The sequence below is a fragment of the Spea bombifrons genome, chromosome 12, assembly GCF_027358695.1.
Source record: "Spea bombifrons isolate aSpeBom1 chromosome 12, aSpeBom1.2.pri, whole genome shotgun sequence".
Lineage (NCBI taxonomy): Eukaryota > Metazoa > Chordata > Amphibia > Anura > Pelobatidae > Spea > Spea bombifrons.
In genome coordinates, this window is record NC_071098.1 from 31,624,190 (window position 1) to 31,641,778 (window position 17,589).

At 44.4% G+C, this 17,589-nt stretch overlaps 1 protein-coding gene across 2 annotated transcripts in view; it reads left to right on the top strand.

The window, feature by feature from the left end:
- Window positions 1-352: 352 nt before the first annotated feature.
- The window catches only part of GRAMD1A (GRAM domain containing 1A), a 36,103-nt gene continuing 18,866 nt past the window's right edge, over window positions 353-17,589 (top strand). The window contains exon 1 of one of the 2 annotated variants that reach the window (XM_053451410.1): window positions 353-916. In XM_053451410.1, the coding sequence (XP_053307385.1) occupies window positions 624-916 (293 nt within the window). In that variant the 5' untranslated portion in view covers window positions 353-623. Of the gene's footprint in view, window positions 917-10,128; window positions 10,277-17,589 lie in introns of those variants that run through there. The other variant, XM_053451411.1, reaches the window with a different exon arrangement.

Here is a 17,589-nt window from a genome sequence, read left to right on the forward strand (position 1 = left end):
CGAGGGGGGACAGCGCGGCCGAGCAGAAAACACGGCATTGGTCTGTGGACAAAGAATCTGACCTACAAGGCTGGCTTTCAGAAATTGTATCTAAAGAAAATTAGACAAAATTCTACATTTTCTTATTTCCAAGAATGCCCGAATTCCTTAAAGACGCTTTATTGCTTTTGGAATGTGAGGATGTGACGGGAATGCAGCATTTGGTACAAAAAGTCTTGTTCAGCATGGAGAATTTTCCATATGATTTTAACCAAAGATATTATTGGCACTCTTTCTATAATTAGGTTTTCTTCGGAATACTGTTTCCTGGGTTGGTCTTACGGGATCCGTAACCAACCAATGCTTATTATGAATGGATATTATCGGAATCATCTGTGCTTAATGGCACTGCATGGCTGTTAAAATTTGGAGATCCTGCTGGCGTTAAAGGACATTGATGGCAGCTTCTGATACTGGATCTCCTGGAATCCAAAGGGACCACTCCAAAGATCTTCGGTGTTTTTGACCAAAATGGATATCTTTTAGTTTGTTATGTTCTTGAAGACCTACAGGAGAAAATTGCTGTTTCTATAAAAGAACTAATACTCAGGAAAAGATAAACAATTCTCATAGGCTTAGTAACCATGGAAACTCTCAGGCAGCTACCATCTTTGAAGCCTCCAGAGTCTTGGTCACGCTCCTCTACCCCTAGCGCCAGGCGCCGGCGCTTCAAACTGAAGAAAGGTCAAAGGTCGCCAGCGTCCGGAGGAGGAAGTGAAGTTGAGAGTTCAGGGAGAACATTAAAGCCCCCGGCTATTGAGGTGACTCCATCCAGCGAAGATGAGGCTTGGTCAAACTGCTCGACTCCCAGTGCTTCACCAAAGAGACGTCGGGGGCTTCTCAGGAAATGGCTTAAGAGAAGAGACGGGAAAAGCAGGTGAGCGTCATATAATTAATTATAATCTCTTCATAACAAATTGGTGATGCGCAAATGTATGTCCTACCACAGACTTGTATCTCCCAGGCCTAGCTATAGTTATAGCTTCATAGTTGTCATCCATCTCCAAGTTGGTCTGAATTCCCAGATATATATAGAGATAATTACCCCCTTGGGTATTCACAGTTGGGAATTCTGTTGCAATATTACTGGGGGTGTTCATTCAAACCTAGCGTGACTCCCTGGCAATTGGACCCAGGTGGAAGCTGATGGAAAGTTGATGAGTTGAGATGAAAAAACCATCAGGTCAACTTGACTATTCATTGTGGAGGACCAACCCTGGTGAGTTTCTTTTGGGTTAAGGGCTATGTTGGCCCTTCGAAATCCATATTTGGGTTTGTGAGATTAATTTAAAGTTTTACCAGTCCGTGTATGAAGTAAGTCCTCATTGACTAGGGACCTTTAGAAGCTCTCAATGGCGCTTCCATTCTATTCACAAGTCTAAGGTGCTAAGTGACCCCAATCGGTTTATCCCCATATATAATCCGGTTTGGGCAAACAAGTAATAGAAAACCCAGATGTGAGAGATTTTGCCCTCACCTTGGGCCAGCTCATTGACTACACAACCGAGTTTTGAACACTTTGTTCCCAGTGCCCGCATGTAAATGAAAGACTACAGAGTCGCAAAACTCTGCAGCTGCCCTTCATTGTGCGAAGCCCAGCCGGAATCTTTGATATATCCTTAAAATGTTGAGGGAATCGACATTCCCAGCCTGTTTTACAGATGTTTGAACGCAGTAATTAAGATATCAATTACCCTGAGACTATGTTGGCCACTTGGTGTCACTGCTTCCTACATGACCGGGAGCCGAGATTTCGATTCAACGCCTTTATGATTTGTTTCCTAATCAAATAACTTCTTATCGTCTTTTTATTATCTGTTATCTGACAATGTAAATCCAGATACGCGATTAACCAAAGCTTTTAGGGAATCTAGTCTTAAAATTAGATTACGGCTATGGCTTGAAACCTGGTTTCTCCTGGGAAAGTCGTATATTTTACAATGTTTTTGCTCTTTTTTTGTGTTGTGCTTTGTGCCCATACCTCCCTGGCTTGTGAATCCAACATGCCTTTGTCTAAACCCCGTTTCCCAGGCTCCGAAAGATCAATGGAAGGTCAGTTTATTACCCTTCTTTATACTTATGTCATACCTCCCAAAAGCTAAGGAGGCTAACGTGAGAGTGATGTGGACCGTGGGATATTCCTTCTACCATCATGCATTTTCTTGTGTTTTTAAACTTTTTTTTTTACTATAAAAGACAAGACAAGCCCACAATTACATTGGGCCAATAAAACCCCCAAACATATGGTTTAATTAAAAGTGCAGCCATTAGAAGTCATCTTCTCCGGTGTATCTGCTTCTTCAATCCCCTACGAACTGTGGGGTCTCATTTGGTGACCACATGCGTCGGACAGGACTGTAATAATCGGCCCTCTTGGGATGGGTTAGCTCCAGTTGGACGGGGGTAACATGAAAGCTAAATACGGAGATTACCAACAATACTTTCATCAGCTGTGTCGCTATCTAAAAATATCTGCTTTCTCGGCCATCATTTTATGATGTTCCTAAGAGAGCTTCCTGAGTTGGAACCCTTTGAAGAAATGAAGCAGGAAGCGATGACCCCAATGGATAAATATTTTTCTTTGTTTCCTGGAAAAAAGAAATAAAAGGAACATTATGGCTGTGAATTAAGCGACAATTTATAATTCTCAACTCTCCCAACTGGGGCAACAACCCTAAGAGCCCTGTACTGGTCCTCTCGAGTCGTTCCCAGTTGGTCAATGGCCACTCCTATAAGTGAAGAGGTTCTGTAGATTTAGCATGGAGGTTTGGGCCATTTAAGGCTTTCCAATCTTGGTGAATCTCCCGGTCTGGCCGTCTTCCCCAAGGTTAAGGGAGGGAGGTATCTTTCCACTTTGAGACCCATCTGCCCTGAACCCCATACCAATCCAAAATTAGGCCATAACTTGCACAACGGTCCCAATTGTAACCCATACCGAGAAAGAGACACTTTTAAATCCCCCGATTAACATATAAAAAGGACATTTTATGACAGAAAAATCTTGAATTTCCTGTTTGAATAATCACGTTCATAGACTGCAGGCACTCTCACTGTCCAGCTTTGTCCCTTTTATGTCCTCATTTCTCCTGTGTCAGCTCAGACTGGAAATAAGTTGTTTATCTACAAACTGGCTGCTTGCCCACCGCTCCTGGAATCTGCCTGCGGTGGCAGTCCTAGCCCGAGTCCCCTTCTCCTACCCTTTTGTAAATTCCTACCTTGAATATAGACACGGAGGGACCTGCCGAGGCTCCGTCTGCTCGTACAGGTCGAAAATTAAAATCAATGAGGAAATTCTATTATTGGTCATTTTCGGCCGTATCCTGCCTTATTGTGCTATTTACACACATTATGAGCCAAACCCTATACGTGGCATCCTATACGTGGCGCCCTGTACGTGGCGCCCTGTACGTAGCGTCTTATACATGGCGCCCTATACGTGGCATCCTATACGTGGCGCCCTATACGTGGCGTCTTATACGTGGCGCCCTATACGTGGCGTCCTATACGTGGCATCCTATACGTGGCGCCCTTTACGTGGCACCCTGTACGTGGCGTCCTATACGTGGCATCCTATACGTGGCGTCCTATACGTGGCATCCTATACGTGGCGTCCTATACGTGGCATCCTATACGTGGCGCCCTTTACGTGGCACCCTGTACGTGGCGTCCTATACGTGGCATCCTATACGTGGCATCCTATACATGGCGCCCTTTACGTGGCACCCTGTACGTGGCGCCCTGTACGTGGCATCCTATACGTGGCGCCCTGTACGTGGCGTCTTATACGTGGCGCCCTATACGTGGCGTCTTATACGTTGCGTCTTATACGTTGCGTCCTATACGTGGCATCCTATACGTGGCGTCTTATACGTTGCGTCCTATACGTGGCATCCTATACGTGGCGCCCTATACGTGGCATCCTATACGTGGCGCCCTATACGTGGTGTCTTATACGTGGCGCCCTATACGTGGCATCCTATACGTGGCGTCCTATACGTGGCATCCTATACGTGGCGCCCTTTACGTGGCACCCTGTACGTGGCGTCCTATACGTGGCATCCTATACGTGGCATCCTATACGTGGCGCCCTTTACGTGGCACCCTGTACGTGGCGTCCTATACGTGGCATCCTATACGTGGCATCCTATACGTGGCGCCCTTTACGTGACGCCCTGTACGTGGCGTCCTATACGTGGCATCCTATACGTGGCGTCCTATACGTGGCACCCTGTACGTGGCGTCCTATACGTGGCATCCTATACGTGGCGTCCTATACGTGGCATCATTTACGTGGCACCCTGTACGTGGCATCCTATACGTGGCGTCTTATACGTGGCGCTCTATACGTGGTGTCTTATACGTGGCGCCCTATACGTGGTGTCTTATACGTGGCGTCCTATACGTGGCGTCCTATACGTGGCGCCCTATACGTGGCACCCTGTACGTGGCATCCTATACGTGGCGCCCTGTACGTGGCGTCTTATACGTGGCGCCTTATACATGGCATCCTATACGTGGCGCCCTGTACGTGGCATCCTTATATATAAATATTATAATTAAACACAACCCCAGTCACTGAAAACAATGCATACACAACCTTTTTATCCCACAAACCTGTTATTGTTACACTTGTAACACACTTTACCCCTCTATGTGTGAATTCAAGGCTGGAGGGCTCGGGGCGAACACACAAAATACATTCAGAAATGTCACGTTTTGGTGATTAGCATAAGAAATATCACTGCAGAATTCCAAAGGAATGTATACATCAAAGAACAGCGACATCACATGCAAAATAACTGTTATAATACATCATTTGCATTTGGGTGATGTCATAAATCATACACAGAGCTAAGAAAGTAAGGTTGTTTTTTGTATCACTGATAATCAGAGCGGGTGACCAATCACATATTTTATCACCAAAACGGGGCATGCCGCTCGGTCTTATGGAGGATGACCTCCAAGAACGTAGTTTTGCGCCTCTGAAAGTCAGGTTGCCACATTGTGACTTTCTCACCAAAACCAGAGTTGAGTTGGTAATTGAGTTAAAATCCATCTCCAACTCGACAGAACCGACTCGTCTCCACAAGAGGCACCTTGACTTGGAACTGATTAACCTCAATTAAGCTAACGGTCTAGATCGTCGGCTCAACTGACAGGCCAGACCATAGACTTGACTGACAAACGTTCTTACAAACACGACCCCCTTCTTCCATGTCCGACTCGACTGAGAGACTTGATGGCCAGCTTGGCGGTTGTCAAGTTCATCTCGACAGTAACAGGACTGCAATGGAGATGAACGCGACGTCTATTGACGTGATATTGGAATCCAGGTGTTTCACTTCAATTGATGAGTTTGGGCTTTGCTGAGTCCTTTCAAGTTGACTTAAATCGCTTACACCAAGCAATACTCATTCTTTAATATAGACACAGATGTGCCATAGGAGTGTTCTTCTGAGGTATGTGCTGAAGTCTCTTTACTTTTACTCTAATCTTGGGGTCTCCAGGTCGCTACAGAACTGTATGATACCCCACATGGTATAAATCTCTGGGGTGCTGTAGTACCTTTTATGTATCGAGTGCACGGTTCCCCCCCAAAAAAAATAATGATCTACTTGGAAACTTTCAAGATGGCCCTAAATTTTAGGTTCATGGACAATAGCTCTATCTCTTCTTCTTACCCCAATTTAGAAACACATGATGAAGTATGGTCAAGTCATGGTTCCCACGAGGGCCAGAATTAGAGCTTTATCGCCTTTTGTACGAGTTTAATCCACATTTAAGAAGATTGAATTTCATTTTATTTACTTCCTCAATACTAATTTGGATTCATGACCTCATGCGTTAAATAAGAGCAGACATTCCCACCACCTCTCCAAAAATGATGTAATCCTGATACGGAAGTGAAGACTGATTCTGCAACTCAACTTTAGAGAAGAGAAGGGTTTCATCTGGCCTGAATGTTTCTGTTGCCCATCGTTACTCTTTTCTTTGATCTGGCCACGTCAGAATGGAACCAAACGTTGTAAGGAAAAGATGAACTGACCTTCAGAAGTCCCAGAGGGTGACTCGGGACGGGTTATAGACCACGTTCCTCCTGCCTTTGTGTCACGGCTGCCTCTCCGTAACTCAAAGGATTGAGAGTGGGCAGATTGTGTTACAGTTAGATCATCCTTATGAAACCTTGCCTCACTAGTGACTAGGAGATAACGTACACGTGTTAAGTGATAAGTGACCACAATCTCAAAGTTTCAGTTCTCCGGCTTCTCAAGTTTCTTTATTTTTTTATTTTTTTATTTTGTGCGTGTTTTTTTTAGTTGTTGTTGTATTTCTATTGTTTTCTCCTTCTTAACATTGACATTTTTTGTTCCTGCCCTTAGTGAGTAAGATGTACTAGAGTGGAGGAACATTTCAGATTGTGATGTTCTTCTATAGAATGTATAATATACAGAGCTCGCTTTACTACGCCTTGATAAATCGGAGAAGAAACATCTTGCTCCTCTACAAATTCTAATTTTCAGACTGAGAAACTGATGAAGAGGTTCCTTATGACAACATCCGAGCATTGAGACCTATATGTTACTGATTACTAGAAGAAGACCTTCTAAGCCACAGAGAGCTCTAAAGCTCTGTGAGAGCCCATTAGCGTTTACAGTAGAAACTTTACCTCTGACAGTCTGACCATGTGTCCCTGTCCTTAGATAAACTTTATTATTAATTCATCGAGATCATTTTCTCTACGGCCAGGGGAGACCGTCCACCATTTTTTATGTTTTGGGAATTAAGTATTTTGTCTCTACAACCAGACTCGGACCGACCATCTGGCCACTGGCCGACAGTGCCATGCGCTCACCCGACCTACCGCTCCACCGGCTGATTGGTTACTATGGTGTGCGACCACCAACATCAGGTGGTTGCTGGCCTTTGTGCCAGGGCCACCTCGTCATCGCCAGTCCGGCCCTGTCTACAACACATAGACATTTTGGATGTGGTTGGCATTATGGTCACCAAGGTATAAGACCTTGGCGGGTTTTTCTTTCTAGATTTTGGGGATAAAAAGACCAGTACAGGGGTCGGTGAATCCAAATTGATCTCAATCAGCTTGGGCCAACCCAGGCCTTTGCCCCACATTGTTTGCCCCACTTTGCCATGTTCTAACTCCTCTTTGTGGTCCATGAGTTTTATCCCGTTGTTCTGAAGGAATCCAGGGATCCTCGCGTCGCTTGACTGCGGAGAACAGGCGCTCAGAGCAGAAGCAACAGGTCGTTGGAGGGATCTGGCACGTTCACAAGGGGAATGAAGCAATCTGCTTAGGGCAGCCTGCGGGGTATCTGCGGAAAGTATTTGCCTCCATATACGGCAGCGAGCGTCTCTCTCTGCCATGCTGGGTTCTGATACCGGTCGGGGTCTTTCAGGTCAGAACGCAGATTGTACGGCTGCGACGAGATTCTCGATCCGTTTATACAGAATGTAGGAGCCGAGCAGAACGTTTTAGGAGGCGAGAAGGGATTCATTCATTCGCTTAAGACGGCAAAGCTAGGCCGCGGTATTAAAATGTTGGGAAAATGTGTTACTGCCCCCAATAAAATGCCCCGAGGCACAGATCCTGGATGGCCCTGTCCTTACACACCTGTCTGTGCTTTACTGCTCAGCGCAGTAAAAGGTGCAGAGAATTCTGGAACGGATGAAAAGTGATTTCATCCCAATATCAGCCAATGGAAGGTCCGTGCTGATCGGTATTGGTTGCCATGGTGATAAGGCCATTTACGCCTGATCCTCCCCGTTATATAACCCTCAGTGGTGCCCGTTTTGCACACTTCTGCTCGAATTGCCCAATTTTTACATTTCTAAATGTAAAATATAAAAGATGTTTTTAGAAATCGTTTAGAGACGCGGGACGCGGCTAGGGGGTCTGGGAGATGGGGCGAGCCAGAACTCCGCTCCTGGATTAGCGGCGCCGTACCCAGAGTCTCCGGGCTGAAACCCTGAGATGAGGTGAAAGGGTTAAACGTCTGCACTTTCCAGAAGCCTGACATATAACCTGGCTGAGGGTAATCGGAGAGCACATTCACAGTCTACGTATTGGAGCGGGGTCGCCGAGAAAAATACGGGACTGAAATATACCCCAAAAGGCAACATTTATCAGCAAAAAAATAACCCTTAAAATTATTCAAATTATTATGTGGGGTATTAATATACTTATTAAAGGGACTTAATAAAGGACAGGAGGGACGTTTATTCCAAAGGAGGAGAGAAGTTACAAGAGATGGAATGGAAGGAAGTTTTACTTTACTGGGAGAGTGGTAGATACGTGGAACAGCCTCCCAGCAGAGGTGGTAGAGGGTAACACAGTGAGGGTATTAAACATGCATGGGATAGACATACGGCTCTTTTATCTAAGACGAGACCGACGACTGATTAAGGTCTGAGTCTTCACAGCAGATAAATACCTGGCAGAGGGCTGTTTGCTTACGCCGGCTCAGGCTACAGGATATTAAATCTGAAATTCTTCAGTGTTTCCTCCCCGTGAAATGTTGACATTTTGTTGGCACCGGAGCGTAACTTACAGTAACTCACTGCAATAAAAAAGTGTTACAGGAAGACAGGGCAGCAGACCCTCGGAAACCAACAGCGATCCTCGCCGGTCCGCGCGTGCAAGACAGCGCCACGTAGTCCGTGCTACGGCTGGTTTTATAGTTATTTTACAGGAAATTCATCGTTATTCCAAAAAAACCCTCAAAACTACCTCTATCGCGAGGCCAAAGTCACGTTTCTCCTGGTTTAATTACCCCCATACCCATCTCCAGGTCACGGGCAAACCCAGAGCCCGGTGTCGGAAGGGAATCAGGGTGGCTGCGGTCATCTCAATAATCTGCAATTTATTTCCCTGTCATCGTCTTGTACAGCGCTGCGGAATATGATGGCGCTATATAAACGTTTAATTCAAAATGATTCATTTATCCTTTTCTTTAAAAATAATTTTAATTTGTTGCCGCTTCACGAATAATAATAATAATAATAATAATAAAATAATTATTATTATTAATTAAATCCATTCTAAGCAGCCCTCTGGTTAATAAACTGCAATTCCCATGATCCTTTTTTCAGTGGGCATTTCTCATGTGTTTTTGTGACTGTATCTTTGGTGCAAATATTCTATTTTTGATACATTTGATTTGCGTTTCGGAATGGAAATACGTTTTGTTTCATTGTATCTAATTTCCAGTTAACCGTTTGCATTCCGAAGCCCTCCTTCTAGGCTTAGTCCCAAAGCGGCCTCTCCACACCATCTAATTCGTGTTCCTCTTATGGAATAATCCCTGCGAAGCGTCTATGAGTTTGCGGACCCCTGCAGCAGACTAGATCCCCCCCCCCCCCGGGGTAGTTGTGACACATACAGATCTTTTGCATGGTGCATTTCTCTCTCTCTCTCATTTCCCATTTTGTAGAGAGAGAGAGAGGGAGAGAGAGGGGGGAAAGAGGGAGGAGAGGGAGGAGATGAGTTTCAGGGAGGAGGTGGTGGCTACAGGCCTGGAGTCAAATTTCTGACTCCTAGATGCTGAGGGAGAGAGACAGAAAGGAAAAGAAAAAGAGACAGACCGAAATCCACAAAGGCAAACATACCGGACGGTTTGGAGAGACGCGAGAGGGGGGGGCGGCCGCACAGAGAGGCTCGGAACAAAGAGAGACACACAACAGGATGGACAATGAGCCGGCCAGAGAGACTCCGGCACACTTAGACCAGGGCAGATGTGGACAGACAAAGCAGTAGACAGCCAGGAACGCCCTGCCGGGACAGATGCATGCGCACGAGAGAGCCGGGAGCAAGGGAAAAGACAGATGCGTGCACAGCCCACGAGAGACGGCTAGGCCTAGCGAGACAGTCAGAATGAGGGGGAGCTGCGTTGGTGCTTGAGAGTGACAGGAAAGGAGGGGAGGACTCAGGCGCACACACAAACACGCACACTCACACACGCGACACACAGACAGAGGCACACTGCAACACACACACTCATACACTAGCATAAAGAGAACATTGACAGCCACACACACGTACACACACACAGACACACACACACACAGACACGGCGGATCCGCACGGTGCACCAACATTCCGGGACGACGTCGAAGACAAAGACCATGTCACCGGCTGCAGCTTCCACGCAATCGTGAAAACCCAATTCAGCAAAGGGACACGTGGACCCCCCCCCCCGTAACCCCTCCGCACTATGATTGAGTGAGTACGAGCCCTTACCCCCTTACCGCCGGGCACACGGTGGGCCCCTCGCCGGGCACGAAGGGTCTGCCATCTCCGCCAAGCTGCCCAGATGTTCCAGAGCGGGTGGTTTACCCGTCTCTGCCACACGTGCTTTCTGTTTGAATATTTAATGGCAAAATGTATTTGGTATCAAGTGACATGGCCTCTTTTTTTTTTTAAATATTAGAATTTATTCTTGAAACGTTGCGTTATGTTAGACTGGAAAGTTTGCTGTCTTCTTGCCGTCGGCTGTAAAATGTTCTAATTTTCTGTGTTTTTCCCCCGGAGCATTTTGGAGACATTTCAAGGTTTTTTATGCATTTGACAACCACAGCATTAAAAAATGAGACTAGAATTAGAAATAGCAATTCCCCCCCCCATAAAACCCCCAAAATGGAAGATTTGTGTAATAACGACGACTGTGTAGGCAGGAAGACACCGACGCATGTTTCATGACGGTCGGTGGAAGGATATGATGGTAAAAAAGCTTTCCTGCAGTGAAAGACGCATAGTGAGATCCTCTGCCACCATCCGCGACCGTCTGCCTGATTTCATGACCCTCGCAGAAACCGGCAAGAAAAGACTTGCTTTCCGAATTGAGCAGGTCTTGATTTTTTTTCTTCTGCTTGCCGTGACGCAGCGTCTGCTTTCGTAGCAGTCATGTACTTACATGCATTTGCTGCGTTCCAACCTTTAATCGCGTTGCCGGTAGCTTAATCCCGGCGGGGAAGCGGCAGCATATACCGCAGTGCTGTACAACGGGCAGATGCCACGTCCCCCCCATGGAGCGGGGATCAGGGGGAGCCTTGGTCTAGAACCCCATGGTCTTGGTTTCATCTGTTTGGATTTTGGGGTGCGTTTACGTGAATTTATGTCTCCGATGGGGTCGCGTTTGCTTTTTTGTCGTTATAGGTTTTTCGGGGTTAATAATAGCGCGTTTCCAGTTGTTTGGAGCAGATTCGCCGTATGTGGCCCCTGTTGATCCAGCGATGTTTGCGTTCATGCATATTTAATATATGGCTTGTGCATGCACTTTGTGTTTCATCATTCAACACCCATGGATGTTTTTGTATACGTTCTCGTTGCCTACAGCTGCAGTCGCCATGGCGATTGGTGTACGGCCCCCTTCCGACCATATTCAGATCTTTGCACCAAATTCGTTTTGCGCCCCCCCCCCACTGCAGACCACTCGAGAAACCCAACATGGCCTCTTAGTGCTTGACGCATTTCGCGGAATTGCCCCCCCATGAAGGGTCATCGGGGTAATGATTGGTAGAACTTCTAGACGAGGACATCGTTAATAAGTACGGCTCAGCTGGACTTTCTGGTGGAATAACCTGCACTTTGTTTAATATCCTCGTTTAATGCTCGGCTGAACCTGCAGATTAACGGAAATAAAACGTTCCGTGGTAAGCCGGGATGTAAGCTCCTTCTCCTGACCTCCTGTGAGGGACCAACGATCCGGGGGTCGGCCGGTTCCAAAGCCTCCAGTGGGTTTCTGGTACAAAGCAAAACTTTGGCACGAAATACCAGAAGCTCAACGAGGTGTAAAGTCTCACGTTAATAAGTAACTTCAAAGGTTCCTTTACGTTCTCCGGTCCGTTGGTCTTGGAGGAGATCCTGGTGGAAAGGTACTAGTCGTAGCAGATCCAGATTAATAACTTTGCCTCGCTCCCAATCTAGAACGATACTAAATGTCACATTGTTCTAGAAGTAAGCAGGTAGCACACGTGAAGTACAATGTATCCCTTCTTCTCCGCTTCATTAACAACGAATGGGGCATGTGCCAGACCCAAATCCATCAGATGCCCCACGATAAACAACAAGCCTCATATTCTTAAACCTTAACCCAAGAGTGGCCGAAAGCACCGTCCGCTTCCTTCCTGTTCCCTTCAGCTTCCACAATGGCTTTCTTTAAAGGTATAGAAACATTTCCACGACGACGACATCCAGGCTTCACTTACCGTCCGCACGCTTTTCTTTTCTTACCGCGAGCTTTAAAAAAATTCTGCCACGTAATGCCACAACATTGTACAGCGCTATGGAATAGGATGGCGTTTTATAAATCAATTAATAATAATAACAACCAAAGAAATGAATTCCCTAAAGATATATATATATATATTATATTATATATATATAATAGTAATAATATATAAATATATATAATAAAATTATATTATATATAGATAATAATAATAATATATATATATAAAAAATAAAATAATAGTAATTATATATATATATATATATAAAACTAATAATAAAATAATAGTAATAATATATAGATATATAAAACTAATAATAAAATAATAGTAATAATATATAGATATATAAAACTAATAATAAAATAATAGTAATAATATATATATATATATATATATATATATAAAACTAATAATAAAATAATAGTAAATATATATATATATATATATATATATATATATATATATATATACATACAATAATAATAATACTTGATTATATAATAGAAGTGAAAAATACAATCAGAACGCATATTATTGTGTGGTATATTTTGAGTAGCTTTACCTTTCCATAAAAGCAGATTAACTATCACTTTACTATGCATTTAACTAGCTGTAGTAAGCATAGGATAAACAGGCACCCCCTGATGGTACCGGTTATACTGGAGCTTCAACGGGAAGTGCAGGCATGTGTAATATTAAGAATATGATGTCATAGACAGCTCCACCAATCTGAAGACCATGCAAGGATTTGAAAAGTGAAACACGAGCCCTGATTTATTTTCCTTCCCCTCTATAAAAGTGAATAGGATGGTTGTCTGTAGACCTTCTTCTGGAAGAAGAAGATGTTTTATTACTAATAAAAACGTAATTAATTTGTAATAATAATACCAATACAGTGCAAGCCTAATCAAGATCTTATTAACCCCTTAATGACAAAATGCATTGTTTTCAATGTGTTTAGGGGTTAACAGTAAGAAGATATTGACACTAATTGAGCGGAGCGGTGTAGGCGTACCCCTTTTTCTATTCCAGATGAGGGGTTGTGATTGTAAAGGCAGATGGGTTCCTTTTAATTGGATTAATAATTCTATGAATAAGTCTGTTGACGGAAGGGTGCATTCGGAGAGGCGATGACAAGCGTCCTGCTGCATGTCTTGTAAAAGCTTGGGGCGTAGATAATTTGTATGGCGGATAATTACCTCGTGTGATATCGTATCAAGATTAAGTATAATCAATGGTGAATAGTCATATTTTATAACTGGACAATCTACTCCAACCCTAATCTAGGTTTTTGACCTCCTAACCCCATTGTAGTGGCCTTCATCATGTAGGGTGACCAACTGTTAGAAGAAGGGTTTGTTATGTGCGTATTTATGTATTATAAACTAATCCCGGGCTTAAAGTGACATCATCAGTCATGCCCTGACATCATAGAGCATCAAGCCAGGAAACAGCACAGCACCCTCTTGTGGAAGAACGTTGTTAGGCCAGCCCTAGCTTCACATGTCTTCCAGGTAGATCTCTGTGTGGTTATTGAAGCTCCAAGGCTGATCTGCAGGCCTACTACTTGTAGATCATTTGCATGGCGTGGGTGTTTGCCATGTTCCTTGTATATTAACTCTATAATTAGCTTTTTTGCCAGCTTTGAGTTCTGCCACCGCTCCCACCCTGGGGTTCTGCCTCTACCCCCACCCTGGGGTGACTAATACAGGATGTAGCCCTCTAATCGCATGGAGTCCAGGATCTGCCCGCACTGCAGACGCAGCGCCAGGTCCAAGTCAGTCCAGGAAGGGGTGTTGCAGATTGTAGATTTCTAAAAGTAGGAAACCTGATAAATGGTGTTACTAAAGAGGAAAAACGATTGCATAAAACAAATAGCCCTGGGTTTTTTTTTTCTTCTTCCCATTGCCTGTTTTTCGGTATGATGAAATTATTCAGAGATTAGCAAATAACCGATACAACGTATCTTTACAGAGTAAGTGTTGGGGTGGGGGGGGGTAGGTGAGCTCTAATCTAGGAGACCTGAGAACTTTAAACCACATCCTGGAACAGGTCGGGTTCACAATGAGACCGGCTAAGGAATGAGAGAGAGAGGCGTCACGGATCAGTAACAGGTGACCCCTGAGCTTGCAAATTCCCAAACACTTGGCCGTTCGGCATGTCTTTTTCTAGTTCTGGGAATAAATTGGCAAAAAGTTTCACCCGTCCGGTTTAATCCCGAGGTCCTGTAGCATCATTTATCCACATGTGATGTAAAGATGGACTGCCATGGCTGTACTTCCCATACAGAGTCCTATTTCCCAACCCCCCTAATAATCTCCATAATGATACTTTAACTTGGTTGACATTTTGTAAACTACCCCCCCCATAAACTATTGATGGAAGAGAAGTATAGACAGGCGTATGCCTGGGTCCTAGACCTGAAAACCTCTATGGCTTCCTCTGCCTGAGCCGGGAGTGACATTAACCACACACCAGCAGATGACGTGACTCTATAATGGCCAACATCTCCGTCCTGCAGCCCCCAGGCTCCTCTACGTGATAATAAACAAACAAACAAATACCGGAAAATGGTATTTCTGCCCCAACCGATCCCTGCCCTCCTTCAGATCGGTAACACTCTACCCAAAATGCCCCTGAAAACTCATTTGTTATCTGGGATGGGAGAAAGTACGATTCCTGCCAGTTGACGCACTCCACCGGTTTCCTGTTCAGATACTAAGTTTATCTGTCACTCCGCCGTCTCAAAATAGAGTCCTTATTCAATCTGCTTGGGAGTCTGCCGTGTTCTGGATAACATCCCTCTCGCTTTCTGAAAGGCCGTGATAGGCCTCGAGAATAAATGCCCCAACCGCGCCGGACTAGCTTACTGCTGCCTCTACGTATACGCAGGAGACCTGCCAATTTATCATCTCTACAGGGGGGAGAGGTTTCTGTTTGCTCGCTGGTACCTCTAAACAAACTAAAACATGATTAAATTAGTGGGTTAACCACAAATGGCCAACCGCAAATGGGCAGAAGAAGTATCTAACATGTCATAAGCCGCCCCCCCCCCCCGTGGGTATAATAATACATATACACAATGTTTTGGAACATCTACTGTTTTAATCGAGTTCTTCAAAGATTACATCATAATAGATACATAGTATCGTTGCGCAGATAAGATCCCTTCGGCCTATCTATCCATTGATTGTATTCTCATACGATAATATTTTGCATCTGCCCACGAACATTTTCATAAAGCAACAGAAAATCCCGTGACAGACGCATCTTGCCAAAAATGTTCCACTCCTGCCAGGTGTCCATGTAACCGTGATGTTAGCGTGCAAGAGGAAGCCTCTACACGTCATGGATTCCATGTTGCCCAAACCTCGTTACACACCGGACAGGAGTAAGAGAGCTTGCGTATGTCCCTTGGTCTAGAACATATTGGTTTCTTCTCCAGAAGACCTTGCTGTCCTCCCTTGAACCTCATACATTGTTACATGGAAACATAGAATTTGACAGCAGATTAGAACATTATGGCCCCGTTGGTCTGCCCATTTGTTGTATGTGTCTTCATAATGGGACAGCCTATACGTATTGCTAACCCAATAGCTTTATCTTTTGATCAGCAGAAGTTAAAGAAAGCAGGTTTGTGTTCTCATTCGTACTGCTAACATTACTTGGTGGGGCAGTTTCCATTTTGTAATAGCTTTCGAGAAAGCCGGCCTTCTTGGTGTTGAACGGTCAACCTGTGGTTTTGCGCCCTAGCAGAGGTAGCCACATACCACTTAATCATTTCAACTTTTAAGCAGAGGTTCTGAAATCCATGGTGCAATAAAATAGAATCTACGTACTTTTCTGGTAGGGCAGGGGCTGTGCATAAACTCTTGATGGCCAAAATACAGCCTGTGGTCCTCCACTTGGACATCATTAGTGTCAAGGTTAGTAATCACGCTTTATGCTTTATTGTTCATTAAACATATGTATGAACTGGCGCTTCCTACAATTAGTTTTGTAGCAACATCTTAAGTGTTATCTCAACATCTCAAGGGCTGGGAACAATGCCAACGCTCTGACATATAACAATGAGATGCAGCGTTTGGAGGTTGAGTCCATAGTTTGATTCTGTGATGTTTCTCCCGTTTCCACCATCAACGTGTTCTTTCCTTGATGATCTAAAAGGGATACAACTAGAAACTGGTTATAAAAACTTGCTTTTCAACCTCTATCCCCTTCAAATACCCAATTCTGTGAATGACAATGTTACCAGACACACAGAAAACACTCCATGAGATAAGGGTTCGTTCATGACGTACCTGGTTTTCACAAGGCCGTGATGTGACTTTGGTTGATCTCTTCTAGAGTTTTCAACTGAAAATAGGTTGGCCGTATGTTTACGCTCCCTCATTTTGGTCCACAGACTGTTAAAAGTATATAATTTAGTGTTACATTTCAGAGAATTGCTTTTCAGTGTTCTAGGCTATGTTTCGTTGACCTGTCCATCTTTATTCCAGTTGGGTAAGTCCATATGGTCCTCCCCTTGTGGTTGAAGCTGCTTTGGGTTTTAGGATCTTTTAGATATCTTTATGATAACCCTTTATATTTATTTACGAGTCTTTCAAACAATTAAAATGATGATACGTTAAGATCTCACAAACGGCCGTTTTACTCGAAGAAGAGTCACGGCTCCACTTTAAGAATAAGAAGAATGTTTATCCCAGCAGCTAAAAGGAGCAGTTGGAGGTAGCGTAATAATTCAGGTGCAGTCTTCGTGGCTGACACATACATCTTTTATGTGTCATCTGTGCGGAAGTGATATCTGAAACCAGCGACATTAATATCGCCGTGCGGTTAGAGAGGACTCGAAACAAGCCCAGCTCCGAGGGTACAAGGCTATGAGAGGCTGATTTTACCGTATCGTAAAACCAGATGTCAATGATCAGCTGGCATTGTTTTGGGGGGTTTGAGGGAGATATGCATCGTTTCACAGACTGGAGATGGTTTTTACATGCTCTAAACCGCCTCCCACCCATAGATAAGTGGAATGGCCTCCCAGCAGAGGTGGTAGAGGGTAATACAGTGAGGGTATTAGACATGCATGGGATAGACTTACGGCTCCTGAATCTAAGACGAGACCAACGACTATATGAAGGCAGATGATTCTGGTTCTATGGAAACCAATAACCTCCGTTGCCCCCCCCAAATAACAGATACGATGTAATTCAGGGACAGTCATTGCCTTCTTCACCATCTCGACATCTCATGGATCTTTAGGGCAAAGATTAAGCAATAAGTCACTGTGCCCTCCCAGAAGGCTCT